The following is a 27180-nucleotide window of genomic DNA, read 5'->3' on the forward strand; positions in this document are numbered from 1 at the left end:
AATGGGTTATCATATCGAGATGCTCTTCTCAGTTGCCTGTTGGACAGCTGTAGTGACGTAGTGTTCCTGTTGCACAATGGTAGATTGGTGATTTAAAAAAAAAACTGTCCAAAGAATGCGAGTCATTCAATATCACGGTGTCCGAAAATTGGAGTAACGAAAAATAATTAATTTGGCTCAAAAAGGAGGGTGTTGGAAAACTTAGATTAATGGCGGTATTTTACAATTAGTTATACCTACGGTTCTTAAGTGAAGTATGATGTAAATACAGTATAGATAACATGTACAATGTGCACGTGTATCTATAAATACACGAGATCTAGATCTTCATAAAATATTTTCTTAAAACTGGACCGCGATGTCACAATACATGTAGCTGCAAGGGGGAAATTGCATTTTTATCATTCAAATTAAATCCAGTATGCAACAGTGCGCAAGTGTGAAATATTTCGTCTCTCGCTTTACTGAGAAAATAGTTCACGGCATTCCTCCGAAAGCAAACCAATTGCCTCTTTCTTTTTAAACTCATTTAAAAACAAGCAAATTCGTTGAATTGATATCCCCCTCGAAAATGCTTCTTGACACAAGTGTTATATTTGACACTCAGCTAAAAAAAAGCATTTTTTAAAGATACAAAGGGCCCTAACTCCGTTATTAACAAATGGTGTACATTGCCATTTGGCGTGCATCATCCTCTTATCCATATATGTACTCATACCAAGTTTCAATGACATCCGCCAAAGCACTTCAAAGATATGGCTCCGGACAAAAAAGTGCCAGACGGACGGACGGAAAGACTGTAGGACAAAGCCAAATCAATATCCCTCCGCCTATGGCGGGGGATACTTAACTAATGACGAGTTTTCACTGCGATACAAACGTCATGGGCAAATATTTTGTTGGTCATAAGGTTCACTGATTCTTAAGCGTCATGCGCAATCGAACTGAATGAATAGAGATCGCGGACAGTGAGTGAATGCATTTACATCCAGTAAACATGTTTTTTGTTGTTGATGTTTTCAAGTGTTTCAGTCATATATCGGCGGTCTGTTGACAAACTCGCAATTGTAAGAAAGCTGGTGTGCTAGTACTAAGTGCACACATTTTTATGAAATGAAATAACAGCGGTTCTACTTGAAACAGCAGTAGGAACAGATTAGCTGAAGACAGGATGTCAAGACCAATCGCTGATTAGGGCTGGGCCAGGGATCGTACCCGAGATCCTATGATTTGTAGTCCACAGCTCTACCAACTCAGCTAGCCGGTCAAGTAAAATGGTCGGGCCAGGAATCGTACCTGAGATCCTCTAATTTGTAGTCCACAGCTCTTATCAACTGAGCTAGCTGGCCTGGTTATAATTAATTAGTTTACATTGACAGATCTTTGTGAAAACAGTATGAATGATTAAACGCAATTATGTCAAAACATAAACATTTATTGCACTTTCAACAACAAAAGAATGCAGCATTTCTCAAGGTAGGCCGACCTCATCAATGGTCAAAACTGACCACAACAATGGCCAAGACTGATCACATCATTGGTCAAGACTCGTGTTCTGGAGCAGGTAGAATGACGCCATGGGAGGTCAACTTCTCCAGTATGAGAGATAACTGAAATAAAAGGATCAACAGATTATCACCTGAATTCATGAGAATTAACATGTCAACAGATACTGGTGTTGACATAATAACTACTTCAAATTCTAACGTTGTAACTGCAGATAGGTTTGACGTTGAAGGTTATAAATGTTAAAGTACTTATTGCCTGCCTGGCTTACTCAGTATTATTCATGCAGTTTGAGTATGAAACATTTTCATCAATGGCATCAAATACCAAATTTTCGAATATTAACATATTCATTTAATCAACTATTGGCATGATTGGTGTTCACTTCGTTGTGCCTAAAAAACTCATGATCTTTATTTGTATTTACCAAATTTCACTCATCGCGTTTGACTCATATATGCATTTAGAATTTGTGTTATGAAAGTATTAAGTGTTTTCTAAGTATTACAAAGTTGCATGTCTAATTTAACAGTTAAAAAAAGACAGACATTGTTATAAAAACAATAAGACATATTAACTTATTCATCAATTCAAGGAATATGTTAGCTTTAAAGGGACCTTTTCACATTTTGGTAAATTGACAAAATTAAAAAAATAATGGTTTCAGATACGCTAATTTTCATTGTCGTCATATTTCCAAAGAAACAGTCATACTGAACAGTTACCGTACCATGCTGTGAAATATCGATTATACGCATCTTTTGACGATTTAAAAACCTGAAAATTATAACACGTTATAAACGGGCAACATTTGAATAATGTGGAGAGTTTTGTTGTTATCGTTATATTTCGTGACACAGGAGAATTGCTTATATAAAGTATAAAATACACCACTAACAGAATGAGCACAGATGGCTGAATGGTTTAAGTAGGAGACTTTTACTTCTAGGATAAGTGGTTTGAGCCCTGTTTAGCATTACTTTTTTTATTTCTTTAGTTTTATTCTTGTTTTTACTTGAATTTACTTGCACTACTCTGTAAAATGGTGATTTGACACTGTTTTCTAAACACAATGGTTATCAATTACATGTAACAACAACATTTTGCAAATGTCTGATGTTATTTTGTATTATTGGCTACGCTACGAGAGGCAGTGACACCAAGGTATTTGTAAGAAGCGCTCTGAAAAAACTGGGCTTAATGTTTATGTGTAAAATACTGTCCCAGATACTCCACACTCACTAATCAGAGACAAAACTTTCCTTTTATAGCCATTCTTCACAAAAATCCAGTCGAGATGACAAGAGTTGTCCCTCATCAGCCTGTGCAGACTGCACGGCCTATCTGGGACAAAACAATATGCACATGCATTTAGCAGTTTCCCAGAGATCTGTTCATATTCAATATTCAAGTCTGACACATGACATGAAATGTGATTGCACAGGCTAATCTGGGACCACACTTATGCACATGCATTTCGATACAGTTACATGCGAGGGTTGTCACAGAAATTGTTCACAGATTGTACAGATTTTGCATTTTAAACCATAACAATATATTTTGCTAGTTAGTTTTATTGCATCAAAAAATAAATAAATTATGAAAACATATTAGAATTGGAAATGTCTTTCATAAACTTTTTGGTGAATATTGAGTCATATCTCACACAATACCAATGTATTGTTCCAACATCATAAAAGGTTCATGAGAGAACTTCATCTCACCTTTCTGGCCTTGGATGCTGACTGACCGGTGGCTGAGCGTGTGACACTGACCAGACTGTCCTTGCAAGAGATGACCAGTCGCTCCAAACTGACCAGATCAGAATACATCAGTGTCTCCAGCAACTGAAGGCTGCACTGTAATAGACAGCAAGAATATTCTTAAACTTACTGTATTTACTCTGTGTTTTCAAATACTAAAAAATGTTTGTATATAAGAATCATAGATACTCAAGAATATAATCTGAAGCCATAAAAATATCAGGGGCAGTTTTGACAACAGGGGCATTTTTTAAACAAACTTGGTGAAATACCACCATATGATGTTACATGCAAATACCAAACCACTCTGCCTTGAAGTTTCATAAGATTTTTCAAGTTTTTATTATATAGTAAAGGAGAACAAGAAACAAGAAACAAGAAACTCCCAGGTCGGGGCTTATTTGACCAACAGAGCATGATTTGAACAAACTCTGAAAAGGACCACCATACTATGTAAAACACCACATGTTTCACCCCTGACCCTTGTTATTATAAGTCTATATAAATCATGTGCCCTTTGGGCATTGTTAGTTTTGACCTACAGAGCATGATTTGAATAAACTTAGTAGAGGAAAACTATACAAGCAATTTTACACACTAAACAATAAATCTCTAACCCTTGCAGTTTTCAAATTTTTCATTATAAAATATATTTTTAGCTGCAGTGACCTACGCATTTAATGGACCAGAACAATTTGAATAACTTTAAACGAGGGCCACCAAAGGATAAATCATCACAGGTTTCATTAAAGTTTGTCCAGTGGTTCAAGAACAAAAGTTGTGTGAAAAAAATATCACAAGGACACACACAGGCACGGTTCAGTGGACCACACAGTATCCTAAAAGCTCACAATGAGCACTATGTGCACAGGTATCCTTAAAACAAATTTTCTAAAATAAAATTCATTTTAAATATTAAATACTTACCTGCTATCCCTAGCTATACCTTTTCAAGGTGGGTTAGCTACTCCAGAAATCTTCAAGTGCCGGAATTCGGCCACCTCTCCTACTGAAAACAGATCAGGTTAAACATAGTATAACGTAACCTAACCGGAAATCAACAACCGTAACTCATTTTTCTTTTCAACTGAATTATGAAAATACACAAGAGCTGTCAGAGGACAGCGCGCTCGACTATTCGAGTGCTTGACATTATAACGTAAGCCATCATGGGGAAATTGTTCATATTCAATAATTTATTAGACGATCTTTCAAAAATAAAAAAAGGAAATAATTTTTTTATTTTTTTTCGGGGGGGGGGGGGGAGTTGAGAGGGAGTATAATGTGAGGTGTAGTCATATATTAGACGATCTTTCAAAAATAAAAAAGGAAAAAAAAAATTTTTTTTGGGGGGGGGCGGGGGGGGTAGGGGGAGGTATAATGTGGGGTGTGGTAATCTATTTGATGATGTTTTAAAAAAAATGGGGGGGGGGGGTAGGAGGGGGGGTGTAGGGGGGTTGGTGGTTGAGAGGGGGGTTTAATGTGGGGTGGGGTAATTTATTAGATGATGTTTAAAAAAAAATTGGGAGGGGGAGGTTGGGGGGGGAGGGATTCTGGGTAGGTGCGTGGGGTATTGTTTGGGTGGAATCCATTGTGGTATGCAGGTAAGTGTTGTTTTGTCAAAGTAATAATAAAATGTGATTATAAATAAAGAAGTTATGGCAATTTAAGTAAAATGTTAAATTATCTAAGTGTCAAAGGGGCCATAATTATGTAACAAGAGGGTCTGAAAGGTCCTTAGTCGCTCACCTAAGATAACAAGATATTATTGGGACAAATCTTCTGACCAAGTTTCATGAAGATCGGGAAATAAATATGGCCTCTAGAGTGTTAACAAGGTTTTACTATAGCCATATAAGGAAAAATTCCCTGCCCCCTGGCAGCCATGTTTTTCAACCAACCGGCATCAATTTTGAAGTCTTCCAAGATATTATCGGGATTAATCTTCTGACCAAGTTTCATAAAGATCTGACAGTAAATGTGGCCTCTAGAGTAATAACAAGATTTTACTATAGCCATATAAGGAAAAATGCCCTGCCCCTTGGAAGCAACTTTTTTCAAGCAAACATAATTATTTTCGAACTCATCCAAGATATCATTGAGACCAATCTTCTGACCAAATGTCCTGAAGATTGGACAATAAATGTGGCCTCTAGAGTGTTAACAAGGTTTTACTATAGCCATATATAGCCATATAAGGAAAAATGCCGCGTCCCTGGTGGCCATGTTTTTAAAGCAACCAAAACCATTTTCAAACTCATCCACGATATCATTGGGACAAATCTTCTGACCAAGTTTCATGATGATCGGAAAATAAATGTGACCTCTAGTGTGTTAATAAGGTTTTACTACAGCCATATAAGGAAAATAGCCCCGCCCCCGTGGTGGCCATGTTTTTCAACCAAACGGCATCATTTTTGAATTCGTCCAAGATATTACTGGGATTAATCTTATGACCGAGTTTCATGAAGATCGGACTATAAATGTGGCCTCTAGAGTGTTACCAAGATTTTACAATAGCATTATATATGGCCATATTAGGAAAAATGCCCCGCCCCTTGGCGGCCATGTTTTTCAAGCAAACGTAACCATTTTCGAACTCATCCGAGATATCATTAAGACAAATTTGCTGACCATATTTCATCAAGATTGGACAATAAATGTGGCCTCTAGAGTGTTAACAAGGTTTTACTATAGCTATATAAGGAAAAAATGCCCCGCCCCCTGGCGGCCATGTTTTCAAACCAACCGGCATCATTTTCGAACTCGTCCAAGATATTATTGAGATGAATCTTCTGACCAAATTTTATGAAGATCAGACAATAACTGTGACCTCTAGAGTGTTAGTGTTAACAAGATTTTACTATAGCCATATATAGCCATAATAGGAAAAATGCCCCGCTCCTTTGCAGCCACGTTATTCAAGCAAAGGTTACCGTTTTTTAACTTATCCAAGATATCAGTGGGACAAATCTTCTGATAAAGTTTCATGAAGATCGGAAAATAAATGTGGCCTCTAGTGTTAAGAAGGTTTTACTATAGCCATATAAGAAAAAATGCCCCACCCCCTGGCGGCCATGTTTTTCAACTAACCGGAATCATTTTTAAACTTGTCCAAGATATTATTGGGATAATTCTTCTGACCAAATTTTATGAAGATCAGACAATAACTGTGGCCTCTAGAGTGTTAACAAGATTTTACTATAGCCATATAAGGAAAAATGCCCCGCCCCTTGGCAGCCATGTTTTTCAAGCAAACGTAACCATTTTCGAACTAATCCAAGATATCATGGAAACCAATCTTCTGACCAAATTTCATGAAGATTTGACAATAAATGTGGACTCTGGAGAGTTAACAAGGCAAATGTTGACGCCGCACAACGGACGACGGACAAAAAGCGATCACAAAAGCTCATCATGAGCACGTTGTGTTCAGGTGAGCTAAAAATGCTTGATACAGTGGTCTGCTCTTGTTTATAGGTTGGGGTCATGTTGGTAAACAAGTATGCAACATATAAAAGCAATATGTCAAAGGATATAGGAAATATTTGGGGTAGTATGCGAACTTTAACATAGATTTATCAATAATATGCATATTCTAAGTATAAAAGGGGCAATAATTATAACAAAATGCTTGATAGAGTTGTCTGCTCTTGTTTATAGGCTGGGGTGATGTTGATAAACAAGTATGCAAAATATGAAAGCAATATGTCAAAGGACAATGAAAATAAATGGGGTAGTACGAAAACTTTAACATTTGCTGCATGTTCTAAGTGGAAAAGGGGCCATAATTATGACAAAATGCTTGATAGAGTTGTCTGCTCTTGTTTATAGGTTGGGGTAATGTTGGTAAACAAGTATGCAAAATATGAAAGCAATATGTCAAGGGACAAAGAAAATATTTGGGGTAGTACGAAAACTTTAACATTTGCATGCTAACGCAGACGCTAACGCCGACGCCGGGGTGAGTAGGATAGCTCCACTATATATATTTTATATACATGTATAATAGTCGAGCTAAAAACAATGAGCGGGGTTGGGAGGTGGGACTTACTGATAGCAGGTAAGTATTTAATAATTAAAATGAATTTTATCTTAGAAAATTTGTTTTAATATCATTAATACATACCTGCTATCCCTAGCTGATTTTGTAGCTGTGGCGGGAGGTTCTCGTTATATTTTACCATTACATCAAAAACCGAAAATCAGGTTTTCAGCCAGAGATAGTCGAAATGTGTCCTCATACAATCTTCGTTAGTACAGTATTGTACTTAGTTTCTGGATAGCACCAGTACATTACGCCATGGAAGAAACTTCTGTTTGAGCAAACACAAGAGGACCCAACATATATAAATTGTTCTGTTGACACTCAAGAGAACGAAGATAGAATGAGGAAAAGGTGGTCAGATTCCTCCAGAAAGCAGCTTGAAGCACCTCAGAAAGTGGAACATTATTAATATAGGCCCATGAAGCCGAAGGAGCTCTTAAGTCATGCGGTCTAATCTTAAACAGGGATAAATCCCTAAATGACAGAGAAGAGTGAGTCTTCCTTGTGGTCGAGGCTACCCATCTAGAAATAGAAGCCGCAGACACATCCCCCTTTTAACGGAATGAATAGTCTCTTACGAGAACCTCGAAAAGACTTAACTCTTTTAAGATAGAATTTTAACGCCCTGACTGGGCGAAGAAGTCTATCATCATCTTCATGTCCACAATTATTATTAGAAAGACTTGGAACTTTGAAGGGTTTAGAAGCCATAGAGGGGAGATGATTTTTAGCAAGGAATCCTGGCTGACATAACAAAGTTACAGATCCATCTGAGGAATCAAAACGAAGATGACCATCCTCGATAGAAAAAGCATGAATTTCACTTCTCCTTTTGGCTGAAGCCAAAGTAAGCTTGATCTAGAGGTTCGTATGGAGCCTTAGTAAGAGAATCAAGAACACAAGCCAAATCCCATTTAGGTGCAAGTGTGCGAAAAACAGGACGTTTGAGTTCAATAGCTCGAATAAGTTCCGAAATTGTGGATCAGCACATACTTGTGATGACTTAGTAAAGGCCAAAGTATGCGAAATCATCTGTATCCTTTGATGGAGCTAAGAGAAGGTTTCTTATCATCAAAAGATAGATGAGAAAATCTGCGACACGCCTAGCAGAGGGATTGAGGGGATCAATTTTACCCTCGAATACACCAATTAGAGAAGAGTTTCCAGCAAGCATCATAGACTGCTCTGGTGGACTTCCTCCTTGCCGAAGCAACGAGGGTTGAAGCCCTGACAGAAAATCGTTTCTTCTGCAGAGATTGCCTGATAATTGCCAAACGTGTAAGTGAAACATTGCTGGATCTGCATGTAGTCTGCCTCTTTGAGACAGAAGATCTGACCTGTAAGGGAGTTTCCTGGGATAATCGTACAGGAGACTGAGAAGATCATTGAACCAAGCTCTCCTGGGCCACCAAGGAGCAATCAGTATGCGACACGCACTCACCCGAATTTTCGCCAATATTTGGGGAATCAGAATGGGTGGGGGATAGGCATAGGCGTCCAGTTGGTCCCAATCGAACGAAAGTGCATCTACTGCCCACGCTGCTAGATGGTACACTGGACTCACATACAGTGGACGCCTGTGGTTGTGTCTGGTCGCAAATAGGTCGACAAGAAGGATAACCGAAAATGAGAAAGATCTGATTGGTCACTTCTTGATGAAGTGTCCACTCTGATGGTAGTAACTGGTGTTTGCGAGACAACCCATCCACCAGGGTGTTGAGGCGACCTGGAATATATTTGGCCAGAAGAGAAATATTCAGCGTCTTGCAAAGAACAAGTAATTCCTTGGTTTCCAGATACAGGGAGTGAGAATGTGTTCCCCCCTGTGCCTGGATGTAAGTCACAACTGACATGTTGTCTGTTGACACCATCACACACGAGTCTCGAAGACGTGACTGGACATGAGCTACTGCTAGAAAAACTGCTCGCATTTCTAGATTGTTGATATGTAGCTGTGACTTCTGATGAGACCAAGACCCTGAAATTATCAGACTGATACTGCTAGAAAAACTGCTCGCATTTCCAGATTGTTATTATGTAGCTGTGACTCCTGATGAGACCACAACCCTGAAATTATCAGACTGAGTGGTTCCAGATGAGCACCCCACCCTTCCTTGCTCGCATCCGTAATTAGGAATGAAGAAGGTTGCGGAGGAAGAAGGGATACTCCTGCCAAGATATTGTCCTCGTCTAGCCACCACTGAAGATGAGGTACTTGTTCCGGACAAATTGGAATCTTTGTAAACAGATTGTCCGGAGACCATTTCCAACACGCTGAGAGGTAATGCTGAAGAGGACGAAGGAACAGATTTCCCAACTGCACAAAGTCTGCTACTGAGCTCAGGATACCGTTGAGAGAGAGAGGAATTCTTGAGCTGTTATATGAGATTGGGACAAAACCCATTTGACTTTCAGCAGAAGGTATGATAAACGTTGACGTGAAACTCTGACCCGATTGACGTGAGTCAAAAAATTCATTCCCACGAAAGTGAAATCTTGAGAAGGAATGAGATCTGACTTGTCCGCATTAAGAAGGACTTCTAAGGATAGGAGTTCCTTCCAAGAGAATTCTAGGTCATGCAGAAGCAAATAATGATCGAGCTGGTTTAACAGCCAGTCGTCAAAATATTGGGGAAGGATACCCTGCACCCGGAGGTGTCCACTGACCGCAGCCATTAGCATGGTAAAGACTAGTGGAGCCGTTGCCAACCCAAATGTCATGGCTCAGAACTGGTAGATCTGGCCTTGAAAGGCGAATTGCAAGTACATCCGGTAGTTGGGATGTATAGGAACATGGAAGTATGCATCTTCCAAGTCCAAGGACACCCCCCAGTGCAGGGGTTTGATGGAGTCCAGTATGAAGGACGGAGTCTCCATGTTAAAAGTTGGTTTGAGTAGATACATGTTAAAGGCTTTTAAGTCGCTTACTGGTCTTCAGGAACCATTTTTCTTTTAAACAAGAAAAAGATGACTGTAAAATCCTGGAGAATATGGATCTTGTACCCTTTCTACTGCCTGTTTTTCCAGAAGAACACGAATGGACTCTGGAATATGATGATGCGGAGATACCAGTTCTATGGGGCCGCGTGAAAGAGGAGGTCTGTTCTCGAATTGAAAAGTCAGGCCTTTTGCAACAAGAGAATGAATCCAAGTGTCCGAAGTTATTTGAAGCCATCGATTTGAAAAATGTAGAATTCTGGCTCCTACTGGTATTTCCGGCATCGGCGGAGATGGTGGTAGAAAGGGTTGTTTCCTAGGGCTGATAAGAAGGAAGCCCACCCCTGCCGACAGGAGGTTTGGAATTTCTCTTACCTAGCTGAGGTTTGTTTTTAGCAGGGTTCCTAACAGAAGACCTCTGAGAAAAAGATGTTCGGTAACTTGGGGTAGATCTATTAGACCCTGACCGGGGATTTCAGGAAGGTTTTTTAGAGAAAAGATTAGTCCTCTTATCTTTCTTAACTACTGGACCTGCCGGTGGTCTAGAAGCCGGTCGCTTAAAGGCCCCTTGGCGTTGTCCATAGTTATTTCTTGCAAGCGAAGCATGAAGTTGATCATCTTTATTAGCTGTGAGTGCTTCTTGTATCTTTCCACCGAAAAGAAATCCTGATGAGAGAGGTGCTGTCCTGAGCGAATTCATACCTGGCTCTAATAGAAAATCTTTAGGTAAAGAGGAAAGGATAAGATCTCTACGAATCCTTAACACCTCTGACATTGAAGAAGCAGCATTATATGAAAGGTTCAATGTCGCTCGGGATAAATGTATCAATAAGTCTTGAAGTTCATCTGGAACCGAATCTGACCAATCACAAACAAGGAGCAAGATAGTTGCTAGCATTAAGTCTATTTGAATAGATAGACCTAAAATGGAATAAGGAACCGAAACCGATTTTGAAGATCTAGGTATGGTAAGCAACAGTTTATTAATGTCAGGATCCTGAATCTATAATTTAGAGAAATCTAAACCAGAATTCGGATCAAGTACTGGAGGCTTATAGCTTCGAGTACGTTCCTGAGTTTTTGGTTCGGAGAAATCTTTAGGTTCTCTCCATATCTCTCCTCGTTTAGGAATTGTTGTATTGATTGATTCCAATGACTGAAACACAGATAAAACTGAAACACCAATCGAAGACATGTATCCAGGTTGTGTGAATGACTATCCGCAAAGTCAACACACTGATAATTATAACCGAAAATAGACGGTGAATTATCAGAAGTGACAGGTATGTACATAATTTCCAAAGGAATCTTGAACCCATGTGTCACGCATAGACGGAGTAGCAGCCGGGAGTTTCCGACTAAGAATAGTAGTAGATACCCTCCGTGCAGACAAAACAGTTGTTGTGGTGAGGTGAATACCAGAATTGAAGGGCTGTGAAATCGGATCAGTCACCGCAACATATGTTGACATCACACTGGAAACTGGTGCATAGGGTATGGAGACATTACAATCAGAAATATGATAGTAATGTGACTGGTCATGAAAGTCCGAACGACAATGCTTCCGTGAAGCTTGTCTACAACCTTTATTCCCTCGATGCCGGGATCTAGAACAGCTATGACGCCGAGAGCTAGAACGGCTACGGCGGTGATAACGTCTCCTCGAGTATCGTTTCCGTGATGATCGAGATGTTCAATAATGATCATAACGATGACGGGAATGAGGACTGCTCGATGAATAAGAGCGTGTCCGATTTCTACCTCTATAATCAGAACTAGTCGATCACATTCGTGCATTCAACGACGAAGAAGTGGAATAATCCGATGAAGAAGATCGTCTGTTTCTGAGCGTTGACCGGTGACTGGCAATTGTTGACAGGTTAATGATCGGTGCATGTTGACCGGTGTCTGGTTGGTAGTATTGACCGATGACTGGTAGTACTGACCGGTGCCGGGACCGGTCATCAGTAACAGATGACCGGTGACTGGTGGGTCGGACCGGTCATCAGAAACACTTTACAGATGACGGATGATCGGTAGGTTGTACCGGTGACCGGACTGGTCTCCGTTACCCGGTGACTGATGCTGCAATTGATTATCTGACATCTGTAAAGTCACTGGGCAAAAACCATCTGTTGATGGTACATCTGGTCTTTTCCTGCTCAAAAACGTTCTGCGACGTATTGCTTTCTGCCAAATGTTGTCGTCCCATGAACTACAAATAGAAAATTTATGGTCAACTGTACACAAAGTGCATGATAAACAAGTGTTGTGGTTATCCCACGACGCTTTTACTTCATTTACTTTATTAGAAAATACAAAAGAATTTAAGCAAGAAACAATATTTAGTGACAATTATGATGAATAAAACCTTTAAATATGGTATATAAACTGTACAAAATATAGTCAATACTTTTTGACTAACCCACGAAAAGCTCGCAAGTGCACGAGCCCATAGAAAGACCCGGCAAAATCTGAAAATAACACTATTTACAACGAAATTAAAAGAGAAAAGATTTCTGAATATAGCAGAAATGACAAATTATGTAATTTATCAAATCGGAAAGCCAAAAACACCACGCAGAAATGAAAGAAAACACCAAATTCCACAGGAGCAGAAAAATGGGGGTCTGTCTCAGTGCTCTCCAGAAAAGGAAGATGAGTTACAGTTCTTGATTTCCGGTTAGGTTACGTTATACTATGTTTAACCTGATCTGTTTTCAGTAGGAGAGGTGGCCGAATTCCGGCACTTGAAGATTTCTGGAGTGGCTAACCCACCTTGAAAAGGTATACTTCTAATGCCAAACAAATCTTAAAGAACCATACAAACATAAGCAGGAGACAGCACTTACCAGCACCCTGCCCCCATCATCTGTGTCAGCGATATACGTGTTGAGAGTGTTGATGATTCTGTCACAGTTCAGGGCAGAGCAGTCTTGTAGAAACTGGCGACACTGAGTCAGTGTCAAGAGCCCATTTGTTGGCTGGGTATCCTGGGTGAGGTAGAACTGTACCAGGGCCGTCTCACTGGCGCTGTCTGAACATGTGTCAACTACAAGTCTGAAATATTTTGGACGAAATGAGTCTTGTTCTGGAAAAACCAAGCTTTAAGCATGTGCATAAACTATGGTCCCACATTAGCCATGGCAGTCCACACAGGCTAATCAAGGATGACACTTTCTGTCTGAACCATTTTCATTCAGCAGAAACTTCTTTAAAAAGAAACATGCACAAAAGCAAAAACAGTCAATCCTGATTAGCCTGTGCAGACTGCACGGGCTTATCTGGGACAAGACTAAATGCACTTGCATCAAACATTGTTTTCCCAGAACGAGGCTCAAATTATTGATTTTCTCCATTTTAAATATCAATGAAATGCCTACTAGTATAAATTGCTCTCACAAAAGTATTTCTTTCTTTTTATTCAACTTAACCAGAATCTAACTAAATTCAATTAATCATGAAAGTGTTTTAAACATATTAGAACTGAAAATTGAGAAAAATATTTTCATAGTTATATAAGAATGACCTAAAAAAACAAAATCATTTAGAAATGTGCCCTTAGAACATGAATGCCTTTACGTTGGGCTTTTGTCTGAAATTTTGTAATACAGAACTGAACCAAAATAAGTTGGTGTGCAAAATCATATGCTTGGTTATATGATTGCAAAGTTTCAGCGCTGCTTCCGTAAATATTTTTTAGCTACGCACGCCACAAGTACAAAATGATTTTTTTCCCAAAAGATAATTAATACTGTTTAATATGTTTTTATACTTTCAACTCTAGCAGCAATACTTTTTTAGTAACCGGAGAGACAAGTTACATTTTTATTTTTTTGTTTAAAAAGGGGTACAAACTCTGTTTTTGTCTACAACACCCAAACACAATATGGAGTTACACAAGTTCACATGCTGGTTCATATGTTTGCAAAATTTCAGCCCTCAAGTAGTTATACTTTTTTAGTTAGATGCAGTGTAATTTAACAAATGTAATTTATCACTAAAAGTGGGGCCATAAATATGGTTAACGTAATTACCGGTACTTAGACACTTAAAAATATTTGTGTACACTATTTTTTCAAAAATTGAGAATACAAGATTTCATCTACGTTTGGAAATTCCTTAATATAATACAACTTACCAACATGATAGCATGTGCTTGTAAATACCACGTAAAGTATTAATTTCTTTAAGATAATGAATTGAAAATCATGAAATTTGTCTTACAAACAGATACTTCAATGTTTAACTTATAACCACATAGTAAACATATTGGCATTTGATTTATTGTTTTAAGAAATTTAAATACATAAATTACACTTTTAACTACTGTAAGCGCTCTAATTATGAATGTGTTGTCTATTCTTTAACGCCTTCAAATATGGTGTAATACAACAATACGTATTTGTCATACTTCAGATTTTGAGCATGGGCATGTTGCCTTAAGACAATTAAATGTATAGTTCTAAAGAGGCACTAACCTAAAAACGGTGATATTCAAAAGCATTGACATTATAATGAATTGAACAAAATGACAGCAAAGAGTTGTTTTAAAAATGATAAAACAATAACAGTAGTTAAATTAAGCAGAACTGAGTGCTTTCCTAAGGGAGATCATTTTAACTACGTAACTACAAAAAGGTATTGGGTGAAACCGTTACCTATATCAAGTATACATGCATATTCATTAAAATAAAGAAAACAAAGTGTGCACGTTCATCTATAACAGTTCATATAACTGCAGAGTTCCATTGCTCTAGCAGCATTACTTTGTGAATTATGCCACACAAAAATAACAGGAAGGACTGCCTGCCTGAAGAACAGAAAAATAAGGAAAATCTATACCCTCTCTCATAAATAGGGGGGATTAAATATTGAAAGTGCCAACATTTTTAAGGGATTTGCACCTGCATTCCTTATCTGAACCTTTAATCAGATACGGAATGGAAAAATGCCTTATTTGCACACTACAAATTGTTGCATGTTACGAAAACGGTAACACATACCTGTCCAGGCTATCAACATTGTTTGAACTTTCAGATATTGACTTCTGTCTTATATCATCAATGACATCATCATCACCATCATCACTGTCGTCCCAGCCTCCCCCTGCCCTACCAGGGGTGTGCCTGGGTTGGGACACTGTAAAATACAAAGTACATTCAATTAATATTAACTTGCAGTGGTATGGATGATAGAGTGTCTGCCTAGCAATCATGATGTCACAGGTTTCATCCCAACACATGAAGCATTCTCATGATCTTTTCTTTACACACCAAGTACTGGTTCTACACACATAACATACTAAAGTGAGTCCAAATAGCCTTGATTGTTGAAGAAATGAATTTCAAGTAAATGGCTTCTAACATAAATACAAATACTGAGTAAATGGCTTCTAACTAAATTCCAACGACTATAAGATTACACTGCTCAGAGATCTAAACAACAATATTTGGCCCAGTGGGGCACGCTTTATGAAGCACCATCATACCTTAGAGAGTAAAACAATGAACAAGACCTTGGCTTGATATTTCTTATAATCTTAGTAAGTTTTCTTTCTATAACATGAGGACCATATGTGCTAGGTCCCTCATCTGTAACTTTGGGGAACTGAACTGTTCTGAGTATCTTTTGTGCGGTTTCTGAAACCATTTTTCAAACTTGGTCTTGATAAAATTGGAATAAATGTTCTGCACATGTTTCTTTAATTTTGGACAAAAAATGTGACAAAAAAATTCACAATGTCTCATGATAGCCATATAAGGAAACGTGCATCCTTTTGGTGGCCATGTTTTTATATGGACTGAGGCCAACTTTGAGATACGGGGCTTGATTTGAACAAGCTTGGTAGTACCCCAACAAATAATATTTTGTGCCAAATGCTTATCATTGCAGTTGCAGAGCCGATTTTTCAAGGTTCCCTAAACATATAAGAAAAACAAGTTTACCGCAATATGGGCAAATGTAAACCACATTGGCATGCTTTGAAAGAACTTTGTACTAGTGCTGCAACAATACGCCAAAAACTGTATTGCAATATATTGTCAGTTCAAAACCCGTATTGCAATATATTGCTAACTTGTACCAGAATTATAACTCGCAAGCTAATCACCAAAACCAACTTAATTACATGAACATAACCTTTGTATTGTATGTTTCGGTTCTAAATTGGATGTTACGCTACTACATTTGACACCATCCTTACATCGCTTACAATATCCTACCCATTCCTCGATCTCATTCGTTTTTCTCTTCCTTTTAAGACTACAATATGCCCAAACAACATTTTTTCCTTTGGAATTGTCTATAAAGTCAAATTTGGCGTTCATTTCATTTGCCATTTTGAGAACTACTGAAAAAGCCGACAAGAAGAATAATAACCTTAAAGAGAATTGTGGATGTTTAAAATCCGGACCTGTAACTTATCAGAATGCTGTTATGTAAATTTGTTGATCATTATTACTTCTGTTTATAATAACATCAATTTACATTTTTATTATGTCATTTTTTTTTTACATAAGCTTCATCTTAAATTTAACAGTATGACATGCAAAAGCAGATCTTGCGGACTTACAACTTACAACGCTACTCCGTATAATAGAATGCTATTTTTACATAACAATTTATTTTTACTAAACAGTAAACTCTGATATCATTTGTTTACCTTTATAGCATTATTTCTGGTGGCTTTCTGGATGAATAGTAGATGAATTCTTGTAGAATTTTTGTACCGGTATGATAAAAATCATATGGCAATAAAATATGCAGATTGTGTATTGCGATATAAACAGATATACCGGTATATTGTTGCAGCACTACTTTGTACGGGACCACAATATATATTAATACCAAACCTCTTGGCCTTGTAATTTCAAAGATCTTTAAAGTTTTCACTGCATACACATAAAGAAAACAAGTGACACCCAGGGTTAGGACAATTGATTATTGGGGCAAGGTTTTGAAAAAACTTGCCAGAGGACCACCTTAACTCCCATGTACACTTTCTTTTAGAAGATTTGATATTTCCTAATTTGTTTACCTTCATTATCAGTACAACAGACAAAGTTCAAATAGTAAATATCCACCTTTAGTTAATCTCAATCCCTCTGATGCAGTTTTGGACTCTTCTTGCTGATACTGGTTGGATGGATTAGAGCTCAATGTTGGTGGAGTGTAGCCCTTGCTGGCCTGGATGGTTTCCAGCACTTGTCTCTGTTGAGTACCAGATCCATCACCCAGACGGTCAGCCATCTTGAGAAGGGAATCTTTTACTGCCTCTCCTATCGTTTCTGAACATATAAACATAAACCAAATTTGCAAGACACTCTCATATGTTGGTAGAGATTTACAATAAACATAAATTAATAAAAATTACTTAATTGTTAAAACAAGTTAATAGTTATTTGTGCAATAAGCTATATTATTTAAATAACCAGCAACATATTATTTGCCCACTCACTGTTTTGTGGTGTGTTTGGACTGCTTCCATAGCCTTCCATTCTGGTTTCAGGCTGACCCTGGTGTGTGTCTCTATGGGTACCAATACCAACTGCAACAATAGCAACCCTCAAAATTGTGCATAAATTTCAGTGTGCTGCCATTAGTAAGTTATATTTTAAGTCAAATAATGAAAAATCTTATATACTTTACTAACATTGTATTTAAACACAACTAAAAAGAAATTCCTATATTTATTTACCAACGCACAATTTAATTTAACTGTTTAACGCTTATTAATTATTCACTGGCAATTTATCAATTGAGATCATGGAAAGCAGCAATTTATTTTCTTCTTGATCAAGTACCAATAAAAGCTAAATTCCAAATTGACGAAAAACAACAAAATTGCAAATTTCTCTCTGAAAAATTCTCAAAAGAAATGAAAATTTCGTAAATTTTGTTCCAAAAGTACATTATTTGCGTAGAACAAATTTAATGAGTGCTGAAACTAAACATTTCAAGCCAAAATGCATGCAAATAAATATTTGAATGGTTTGGATACACTTTAGGCTTCAGCCGAGATAGCATTAGAACAATTTTTTAATCAAGTTTCAAGAAGATTTTACTAAAAATGTAGCGTTTTTTATTTATATTTTATGCAGTGACCATATTTTTGACCTAACTTGAACCAGTTTCAAACCAGTTTCAAACTGCCCAGATGGGACAAAGGTTCTGACCGAGTTTCATTAAGATTGGAAAATGTGGCCTTCTGAGTGTTAACAAGGCAATGCTGATAACAGACAACTCACAATAAAAGGCAATAACAAAAGCTCACTAAAAAGAAATGTGTTAGCTTTTGAGGTAATACCTCGAATAATCTATCATTGATGTAAATTTTAACATATTACTTGTGCAAGATCATCTGAAAATAAGTGCATTCTCACTTTAATCGGAACGATATTGCCCACAATGCAAACAATTATCCTTTATATATATATATAACAATTTAAAAAAATAATTTACAAAAAATAATAGCTATATAATAACACTGTTATTTAACAACATTGTTAACAATATTATGATATATTTGAACATGTAGGCTTGGGTACAGGTGGTTTGTGAGCTGTGTAGAAGTCTAAGAGTCACTGTACTGTATACAACGCTGTTAAATGACCTCATGAGCCTTAGTCTGGACAAACTGGGCTTAGATGCATGTGTGTAAAGTGCCGTCCCAGATTAAGCTGTGCAGTCTGCACAGGCTTATAAGGAACCAATATTTCTACCCAAACTGGATTTTTGCTAAGAAAAGACTTTCTTTTAAAATATATTATAAATAAAAGCAGAGAGTGTCGTCCCTGTTGTGTCTGTGTGAGGGAAGTCTCTTCTTAACAAAAATACAGTCTAGGCAGAGGGTTGTCCCTGATAAGCCTGTGTGGACTGCATTCAGGCACATACAGTCTAGGCAGAGGGTTGTCCCTGATAAGCCTGTGCGGACTGCATTCAGGCACAGTCTAGGCAAAGGGTTGTCCCTGATAAGCCTGTGTGGACTGCATTCAGGCACATACAGTCGAGGCAGAGGGTTGTCCCTGATAAGCCTGTGTGGACTGCATTCAGGCACAGTCTAGGCAGAGGGTTGTCCCTGATAAGCCTGTGTGGACTGCATTCAGGCACATACAGTCTAGGCAGAGGGTTGTCCCTGATAAGCCTGTGCGGACTGCATTCAGGCACATACAGTCTAGGCAGAGGGTTGTCCCTGATAAGCCTGTGCGGACTGCATTCAGGCACAGTCTAGGCAGAGGGCTGTCCCTGATAAGCCTGTGTGGACTGCATTCAGGCATATACAGTCGAGGCAGAGGGTTGTCCCTGATAAGCCTGTGTGGACTGCATTCAGGCACAGTCTAGGCAAAGGGTTGTCCCTGATAAGCCTGTGTGGACTGCATTCAGGCACATACAGTCTAGGCAGAGGGTTGTCCCTGATAAGCCTGTGTGGACTGCATTCAGGCACATACAGTCTAGGCAGAGGGTTGTCCCTGATAAGCCTATGCGGACTGCATTCAGGCACAGTCTAGGCAGAGGGCTGTCCCTGATAAGCCTGTGTGGACTGCATTCAGGCATATACAGTCGAGGCAGAGGGTTGTCCCTGATAAGCCTGTGTGGACTGCATTCAGGCACAGTCTAGGCAAAGGGTTGTCCCTGATAAGCCTGTGTGGACTGCATTCAGGCACATACAGTCTAGGCAGAGGGTTGTCCCTGATAAGCCTGTGTGGACTGCATTCAGGCACATACAGTCTAGGCAGAGGGTTGTCCCTGATAAGCCTGTGTGGACTGCATTCAGGCACATACAGTCTAGGCAGAGGGTTGTCCCTGATAAGCCTGTGTGGACTGCATTCAGGCACAGTCTAGGCAGAGGGTTGTCCCTGATAAGCCTGTGTGGACTGCATTCAGGCACATACAGTATAGGCAGAGGGTTGTCCCTGATAAGCCTGTGCAGACTGCATTTAGGCACATACAGTCTAGGCAAAGGGTTGTCCCTGATAAGCCTGTGCGGACTGCATTCAGTCTAGGCAGAGGGTTGTCCCTGATAAGCCTGTGTGGACTGCATTCAGGCACATGCATTAAGCCCAGTTTTCCCAGAATGCGGCTCTTAAAATGTTCCATCTGAAACACCCACCTGGGCTTATCCTGACCTCTCCCTCATTACTTTGTTTGACATCAAACAATTTTTCAAGGAGATCCTAAGAAAGGAAAAAACATAATGACTTAGTCAGTAAATAGTGATGAAAAATGAAACAAGAGATGTGTTTGTCAGAAACACAATGCCCCCTAATGAGCCACTTTGAACCCATACATTTGACCTTTGACATTGAAGGATGACCTTTACCTTGACCTTTCACCACTCAAAATGTGCAGCTCCATGAGATACACATGCATGCCAAATATCAAGTTGCTATCTTCAATATAGCAAAATTTATCGCAAAACTTAAACCAAGGTTAAAATTTTGGGACAGATAGACAGAGTGACAGAATGACAGGCCAAAAACAATATACCCCGATCATTCGATCCGGGGCCATTAAAACTAATAAAAAATAATTATTTACAAAAAAGATGTGAAATAAAACTGACCATTCTGTATGAATGCTTCACAATCAAAGACAAGTGAGAAAAATCATTTGCCAAAGATGCATAAGTTATTTTTCAGAACAAAAATGGTTTCATTAGAAAGTAAATGTTCTGTGTTAACTGTCATAAAAGTCACACACATATAGCCAGGCTCTGGGAAATCAGGCGTGTAATAACTTTTGGCCTATACTGTATTTTTGTTTAAAAGCGTAAAGTGTCGCCCATGATAAGCCTGTTCGGACTGAATGGGCTGATCTGGGATGACACATTGCACATGCATTAAGCTCCATTATCTCAGTGCCTGGCTGATTCCAACTGATGATTGTTCTATTGTAGTTATACAACACCTAGCTGATTGTGAGTACCTGTGCATGTTTGCGGACCATTTTATACGGCACGTCCCCATGCAGCGGGTCCGGGGGTCCACTGTGTTCTTAAAGTGCAGCATAGAATCAGTGAATAACAGGGTTACACGAGACTTGCTCTGGGAGAACTGTGTTTAATGCATGCATGTAAGATATTTTGTCCAAGATTAGCCTGTGCAGTACGCACAGGCTTATCTGTGATGACACTTTCCGCCTTAACTGGATTTTACCTCAGAAGAGACTTTCTATAAACTAAGAATACCATCAAAGCGGAAAGCTTCATCTCTGAATAGCCTGTGGGGACTGCATGAGCTAATATGGGACGACCCTTTACACAGATCTGAATAGCCTGTGGGGACTGCATGAGCTAATATGGGACGACCCTTTACACAGATCTGAATAGCCTGTGGGGACTGCATGAGCTAATATGGGACGACCCTTTACACAGATCTGAATAGCCTGTGGGGACTGCATGAGCTTATATGGGACGACCCTTTACACAGATCTGAATAGCCTGTGGGGACTGCATGAGCTAATATGGGACGACCCTTTACACAGATCTGAATAGCCTGTGGGGACTGCATGAGCTAATATGGGACGACCCTTTACACAGATCTGAATAGCCTGTGGGGACTGCATGAGCTAATATGGGACGACCCTTTACACAGATCTGAATAGCCTGTGGGGACTGCATGAGCTAATATGGGACAACCCTTTACACAGATCTGAATAGCCTGTGGGGACTGCATGAGCTAATATGGGACGACCCTTTACACAGATCTGAATAGCCTGTGGGGACTGCATGAGCTAATATGGGACGACCCTTTACACAGATCTGAATAGCCTGTGGGGACTGCATGAGCTAATATGGGACGACCCTTTACACAGATGCATTAAGAACTGTTTTCCCAGAGCATGGCTCATACAATCAGAAAAATACATTGTTACATCTTCCTTGATTACATAATAAAACTTGAACAATTGGCAAAATACTGAAACAATGTGAACGGAATCTTAAGAAGTAAAACCAGCACATGGCATTATTGCCATTCAATGGGACCCCAATTATTGCACACTTGTCTATTGCAATATTTCTGTTTGTCCAAAGTGTCATAATGGCAATTGACTTTTTTATTATTATTTTAATGAAATAGTTCAACACTCATTCTGTGAGTGGGGCATGTTTGATAGCATATAAACAACAAGAGCACTGCATAACGGGTGCCACGCTCGACTGCGAAACTTGTCAGAATTTTTTTTTTAGAGGTCACAGTGACTTTGACCTTTGACCTAGTGACCCAAAATGGGTGTGCTGTGTAGAGCTCATCAAGGTGCATCTACATATGAAGTTTCAAAGTTGTAGGTGAAAGCACTTTCATTTTAGAGCCAATGTAAAGGTTTTAGCACAATGCCGGCGAATGGCGGATGTCTGACGACGAGCAGGCTATGACAATACCTCGGGTTTTCTCCGAAAACAGCCTCGCAAAAAAAAATTTTGATTAGAAATTGAAGCAAATCTACAATCTTGTCACTGTATTTTAAATATATCAATATTGAACAAATTTTACAAAACAGGAACTGGATTAGGTAATTTTAACAAGCTAATATAAAGTTTCAGTGTCAGCATGTAGATATAGTATTAAAATTGAGCCATGCTCTGTGAAAGGGGGTTTTAATGCATATGCAATCTGCATAGGCTAATCAGGGACAACACTTTCCGCCTAAACTTGATTTTTGCTATGAAAAAACTTTATGTAAACAAAAAATACAATAAAAGCGGCAAGCGTATTCCCTGATAAGCCTGTGCGGACTGTGCAGGCTAATCTAGAACGACACTAAGCACATGCATTAAACCCCCTTATCACAGAGCATGGCCCAATTGTTTTTAAAGACTGTACTTGTTGCTTCCCTAATGCCTGTGGACTTCTTTATTAAACCCAGTCTGAAGTTTGGATGGCCGTTCTCAACAATATACTTCATAAGTTTCAGAACCTGTTGTTGAATGGAAACATTGTCATCTGTAATATTCATTGTCCAACAGTCATCAAACCTTGATACATCAGGTATCATTTATAACTACAGAATTGAGTGAATCATGTAATATTTATTAAATTCTTGTAGGTATAATGACACTACTTGTAGGTACAATGACACTACTTGTAGGTACAATGACACTTCTTGTAGGTATAATGACAATACGTTTAGGTATAATTACAAGACTTGTAGATATAATGATAATACTTGTAGGTATTATGACAATACTTGTAGGCAAAATGACAATACTTGTAGGTATAATGACAATACTTGTAGGTTAAATTACAATACTTGTAGGTATAATGACTATACTCATAGGTTTAACGACATTACTTGTAGGTATAATGACAATACTTGTAGGTTTAACAACAATACTTGTAGGTTTAATTACAATACTTGTAGGTACATGTATAATGACCATACTTGTAGGTTTAACAACAATACTTGTAGGTTTAATTACAATACTTTTAGGTATAATGACCATACTTGTAGGTTTAACAACAATACTTGTAGGTATAATGACAATACTTGAAGGTATTACTACAATACATGTATGTACAATAACGAATTAGGGTTTGAACCTTCATATTTTTCATACATTTGTGATGGAAAACAAAAAGAATACATAAATATTTTTAAAGCCTATTTACTGAGCAAATAATGTTGGAAAATAGCTATACCTTCAATTTGACATGGTTGGAATCATGGCTTAGTCGGTCAACCAGGAATTCTACACAGGTCTCACAGTTTTCAATGGAAGAGGTGGTAATACCTGAAGAGGAAATGATTGTACCTGCAGATGAAGGCGTTATTATAAAGTTACATTTAATTTAAGACCTTTCCTACTGAATTCAAGTTTTATTAAAGACTTCATTTTCAACCCTTAGATAATGATGAGCAGCAAACGGCATAAAACCTGAACAGACTGGTCTGGTTTTCTGCTGTTTGCACATAGCCATTTTCACTTTGCCTCTGCCTGGGAAAGGGTTAAACAGAATTCAACATATTTGCGATAATCTGACAACACATTACGCTTGTGTTATACAGCCGGATGATGGTCATAAAACCTGGCAGATGAATGAGAGAAGTCAAAGGACAGCTTAATTTGCATTATTTGGGTAAATAGGAATGTATTCCAGTAAGACAATGCCCTCAACCAACTATTAACGAAAAGATCATAGTAAGGAAACATTTAGTTCATTCGCGTTTATGGTAGAAGACTGGATTCTATGCAGAATTCCATAATTCATAATATTTCTAAATCATTTTTCAAACATGATAAAACAAAGTGCTATGCAATACCCGAGACCTCCTTGTATAAATACCCTGGAATGGGTGTCTCATCGTCTGAGGTGGCTTTCATTATGTCAGCAATCTAAAAACAGTGCAAGCAAACATTGTTTGTTTTGTAAAAGATAATACATGTTGCCATTTTTACGATATTGTTTCAAACATACTGCATTCTATGATGTATTATAATTGTTTTTCATACATTGATTCAACAGTTGTTCAAAATATAACATCACTTTGTACGCACGTTAACAATCTTGTAAGTTTATAACAGTGTTTTAGTAGTCATAATTGTTTAAATGTTTTACTTTTCTTTTACTTGCAAATAAATTATGTGAAATGTTTTGTTTAGCCATACCATGTACCATTTCATATATGTACTGAACATGCTTACAGCATATACATGCTCCAGGAGTCCTGCTTGCAACAAAGTCTAAAATGATGATGACTGACAGAAAAATAAGCTCATATGATTATTGATATATCTATTTTTGTTGTCTTGGTTATTGGAATTTATAAATTACAAAAATGTATGTTATAAAATTATGTTTGTTTGCATCAAAGCTTTACTGTACAACTACAAACAACTGGGTATGTGCATGCAGATTAGATTGTAATTATGAATTGCTACAAAATGACATGTTTTTGGTGGCAACAAACATTGTTGTCTACGCTACAAAATGGCTAGTTTTTTCAGTGGAGACAGAATTTGAAATAAGATACAAACTAGCTAGTTATATTAGTGGAGACAGACAGATTTCTAAACTAAGAGATAAAACTTTCCAAAAGAAAATTTATGTCCCGCAAGATACTTGTGCTAAGGAAATATTTCAATTGTAAAACAAGTTTGTTGTCCTACATAATTATACATTGATAATCCTGTCATCGAAAAATCATTTGTCACATCCCATTATTTTCATTATGTTAAATCAGTATATGCTATAATCAACAGCTTCAACCAGCTTAAGTTGAACTGAGACAACTTGTTTCCTTGGTAAGACCAGTAAATCAGTGTCTTTAGGGTGATCTACAGCACGGGCCCACTTTAATAGGGATCTATACCCAGGTGGCGACCTTTTTGTTGCTAAGCCATATCCATAACGTCGCAGCAACAAAACAAGCTTTGAATCCCTGATTTTAAAAATACAACAAAAGAACGCAATTTTATTATATAAGATCTAGTAGCTTGGGAGATGTAAAACACTATTATCTTCAAGAAATAAATAAGATTACATTTTTTGCCTGCATAACTTTTTATTATGTTTTGTGAACAATAATGTCCATATCTTTATTACAATACTAATTTATCAAATAAGCTTTTGCCAGTAAATTAGGCGAAACTCATTATCACATTATTGTTAACAGACCAGCAAAAGAGATTTTCTTCTACCACAGCTAACATCCTAGCCTATGCACATTAACGATGAGTGCTTACACATCTGTGTGATCTTCTTGAATGCTCTGAGCTTTAATGAGTACATACCCGGAGAATGATGGTGTAATACGACGTTTGATTGATTAGAAACAAGATCTTTCTCATAGAGGATTCTGGAGAAAATCGTTAGCGTATGTGTGTTTTTTTAGAACACTGGGCGTTTTCCATCTTACACATTTTCATGAACCGTTGAAGTGTTTGAAACTTTGGATTAATATCATTACTATGAGAGCACACCATATCACGGAAGTTGTTTTAATTTGGGCATTAGTGATTTATATATGATCTTTAAAAGTTTATTCATGCCAGAAAATAGTATATGTTGCTTATATTACCGATTTAAGTGCTGCCCGGAATCTGGGCGGTACGTTTCTATGAAATATCTTGTTGCCAGTTGCAACTCCCAGCGACCTGGAGGGTTAATAGCTGGGAGTTGGATTATTGCAACTAACACATCTGTATAAAGATGAAAGTGATTAAACAGTATTAATGCAATAAATCTAGGTGGTGGGCAGGCATTGATTACCGCAAGAATAAAAGAAGAATACCGAATTAGAGTTCACTAAAGGATTATCGTGTCCGAATATGTATTCATCCGGACATGTACCACTGCAATTTTAAGCCAATATATATTTGCTTCAAAAAAATAAATTGTAATTTGTTTGCCGAATGTTTTTAACATGTAATTTCTTACGAATTTATATATATTTTTAATGCATACCTTACTGACAAATGAAATTTTAGATAGAAAATTAGTGGTCATTGTTTTTATTTGCGAAGATATTTTTTTATGAACCCAAAGCAATATATTAAATGATGCGAAAGATAAAAGTAAATACGATTTGACTGGTTCCCATCTTACATTTTCATATTGAAATAACTTGAGGCTTTTCAGGATCGACATATAACTTTTTTTAAAATAGAGTTTATTAAAAGAAAATAAAAAATGATTTACTTGTGCTCACCCCAGTTCACAATTTATCATGCTTTATTAAAATGTTGAGGGAACAAACACCTTTAAAGGGACCTTTTCACGTTTTGGTATAGCTAAAGAAACTTCAGCGTACAGTTTATATAGTATTGACAGACCTGTACGCTGAAGCCAACCCCGTATTGAAAGTCAACCAGTCATAACATATTTATGTTACGCTATAAATCAAATAAAGCTCATTTTCTTGGATACATTTCTACATATGTTGGTGAATGAATATAAATTACTGCATCGGGGATTGTTTTAAGGT

General features: G+C 37.9%; 1 protein-coding gene across 7 annotated transcripts; it reads right to left on the reverse strand.

Annotated features, from left to right (window-relative positions):
• Positions 1-1414: 1414 nt before the first annotated feature.
• LOC127866702 (AP-4 complex accessory subunit tepsin-like) lies at positions 1415-26754 on the reverse strand. Of its 7 annotated transcripts, none has more exons than XM_052407446.1 (14): positions 26661-26742; positions 26275-26395; positions 24540-24589; positions 23895-23986; positions 23079-23172; positions 21181-21248; positions 20366-20429; positions 17714-17803; positions 17340-17543; positions 15261-15396; positions 13107-13314; positions 3231-3365; positions 2769-2846; positions 1415-1610 (listed from the first exon to the last, which is right to left on the reverse strand). In XM_052407446.1, exons 3-13 carry the CDS (start codon positions 24556-24558, stop codon positions 2772-2774), a joined length of 1185 nt encoding a protein of 394 aa, XP_052263406.1. In that variant the 5' UTR covers positions 24559-24589; positions 26275-26395; positions 26661-26742; the 3' UTR covers positions 1415-1610; positions 2769-2771. The 7 variants fall into 7 exon arrangements, 6 of the variants coding, with proteins under 6 accessions (XP_052263406.1, XP_052263404.1, XP_052263402.1 ...); XM_052407444.1 differs by having other exon boundaries at positions 24517-24589; XR_008043075.1 differs by lacking the exon at positions 26275-26395 and having other exon boundaries at positions 2769-2850; positions 24517-24589; positions 26661-26754.
• Positions 26755-27180: the final 426 nt, after the last annotated feature.

Source organism: Dreissena polymorpha, chromosome 2 (assembly GCF_020536995.1).
Source record: "Dreissena polymorpha isolate Duluth1 chromosome 2, UMN_Dpol_1.0, whole genome shotgun sequence".
Lineage (NCBI taxonomy): Eukaryota > Metazoa > Mollusca > Bivalvia > Myida > Dreissenidae > Dreissena > Dreissena polymorpha.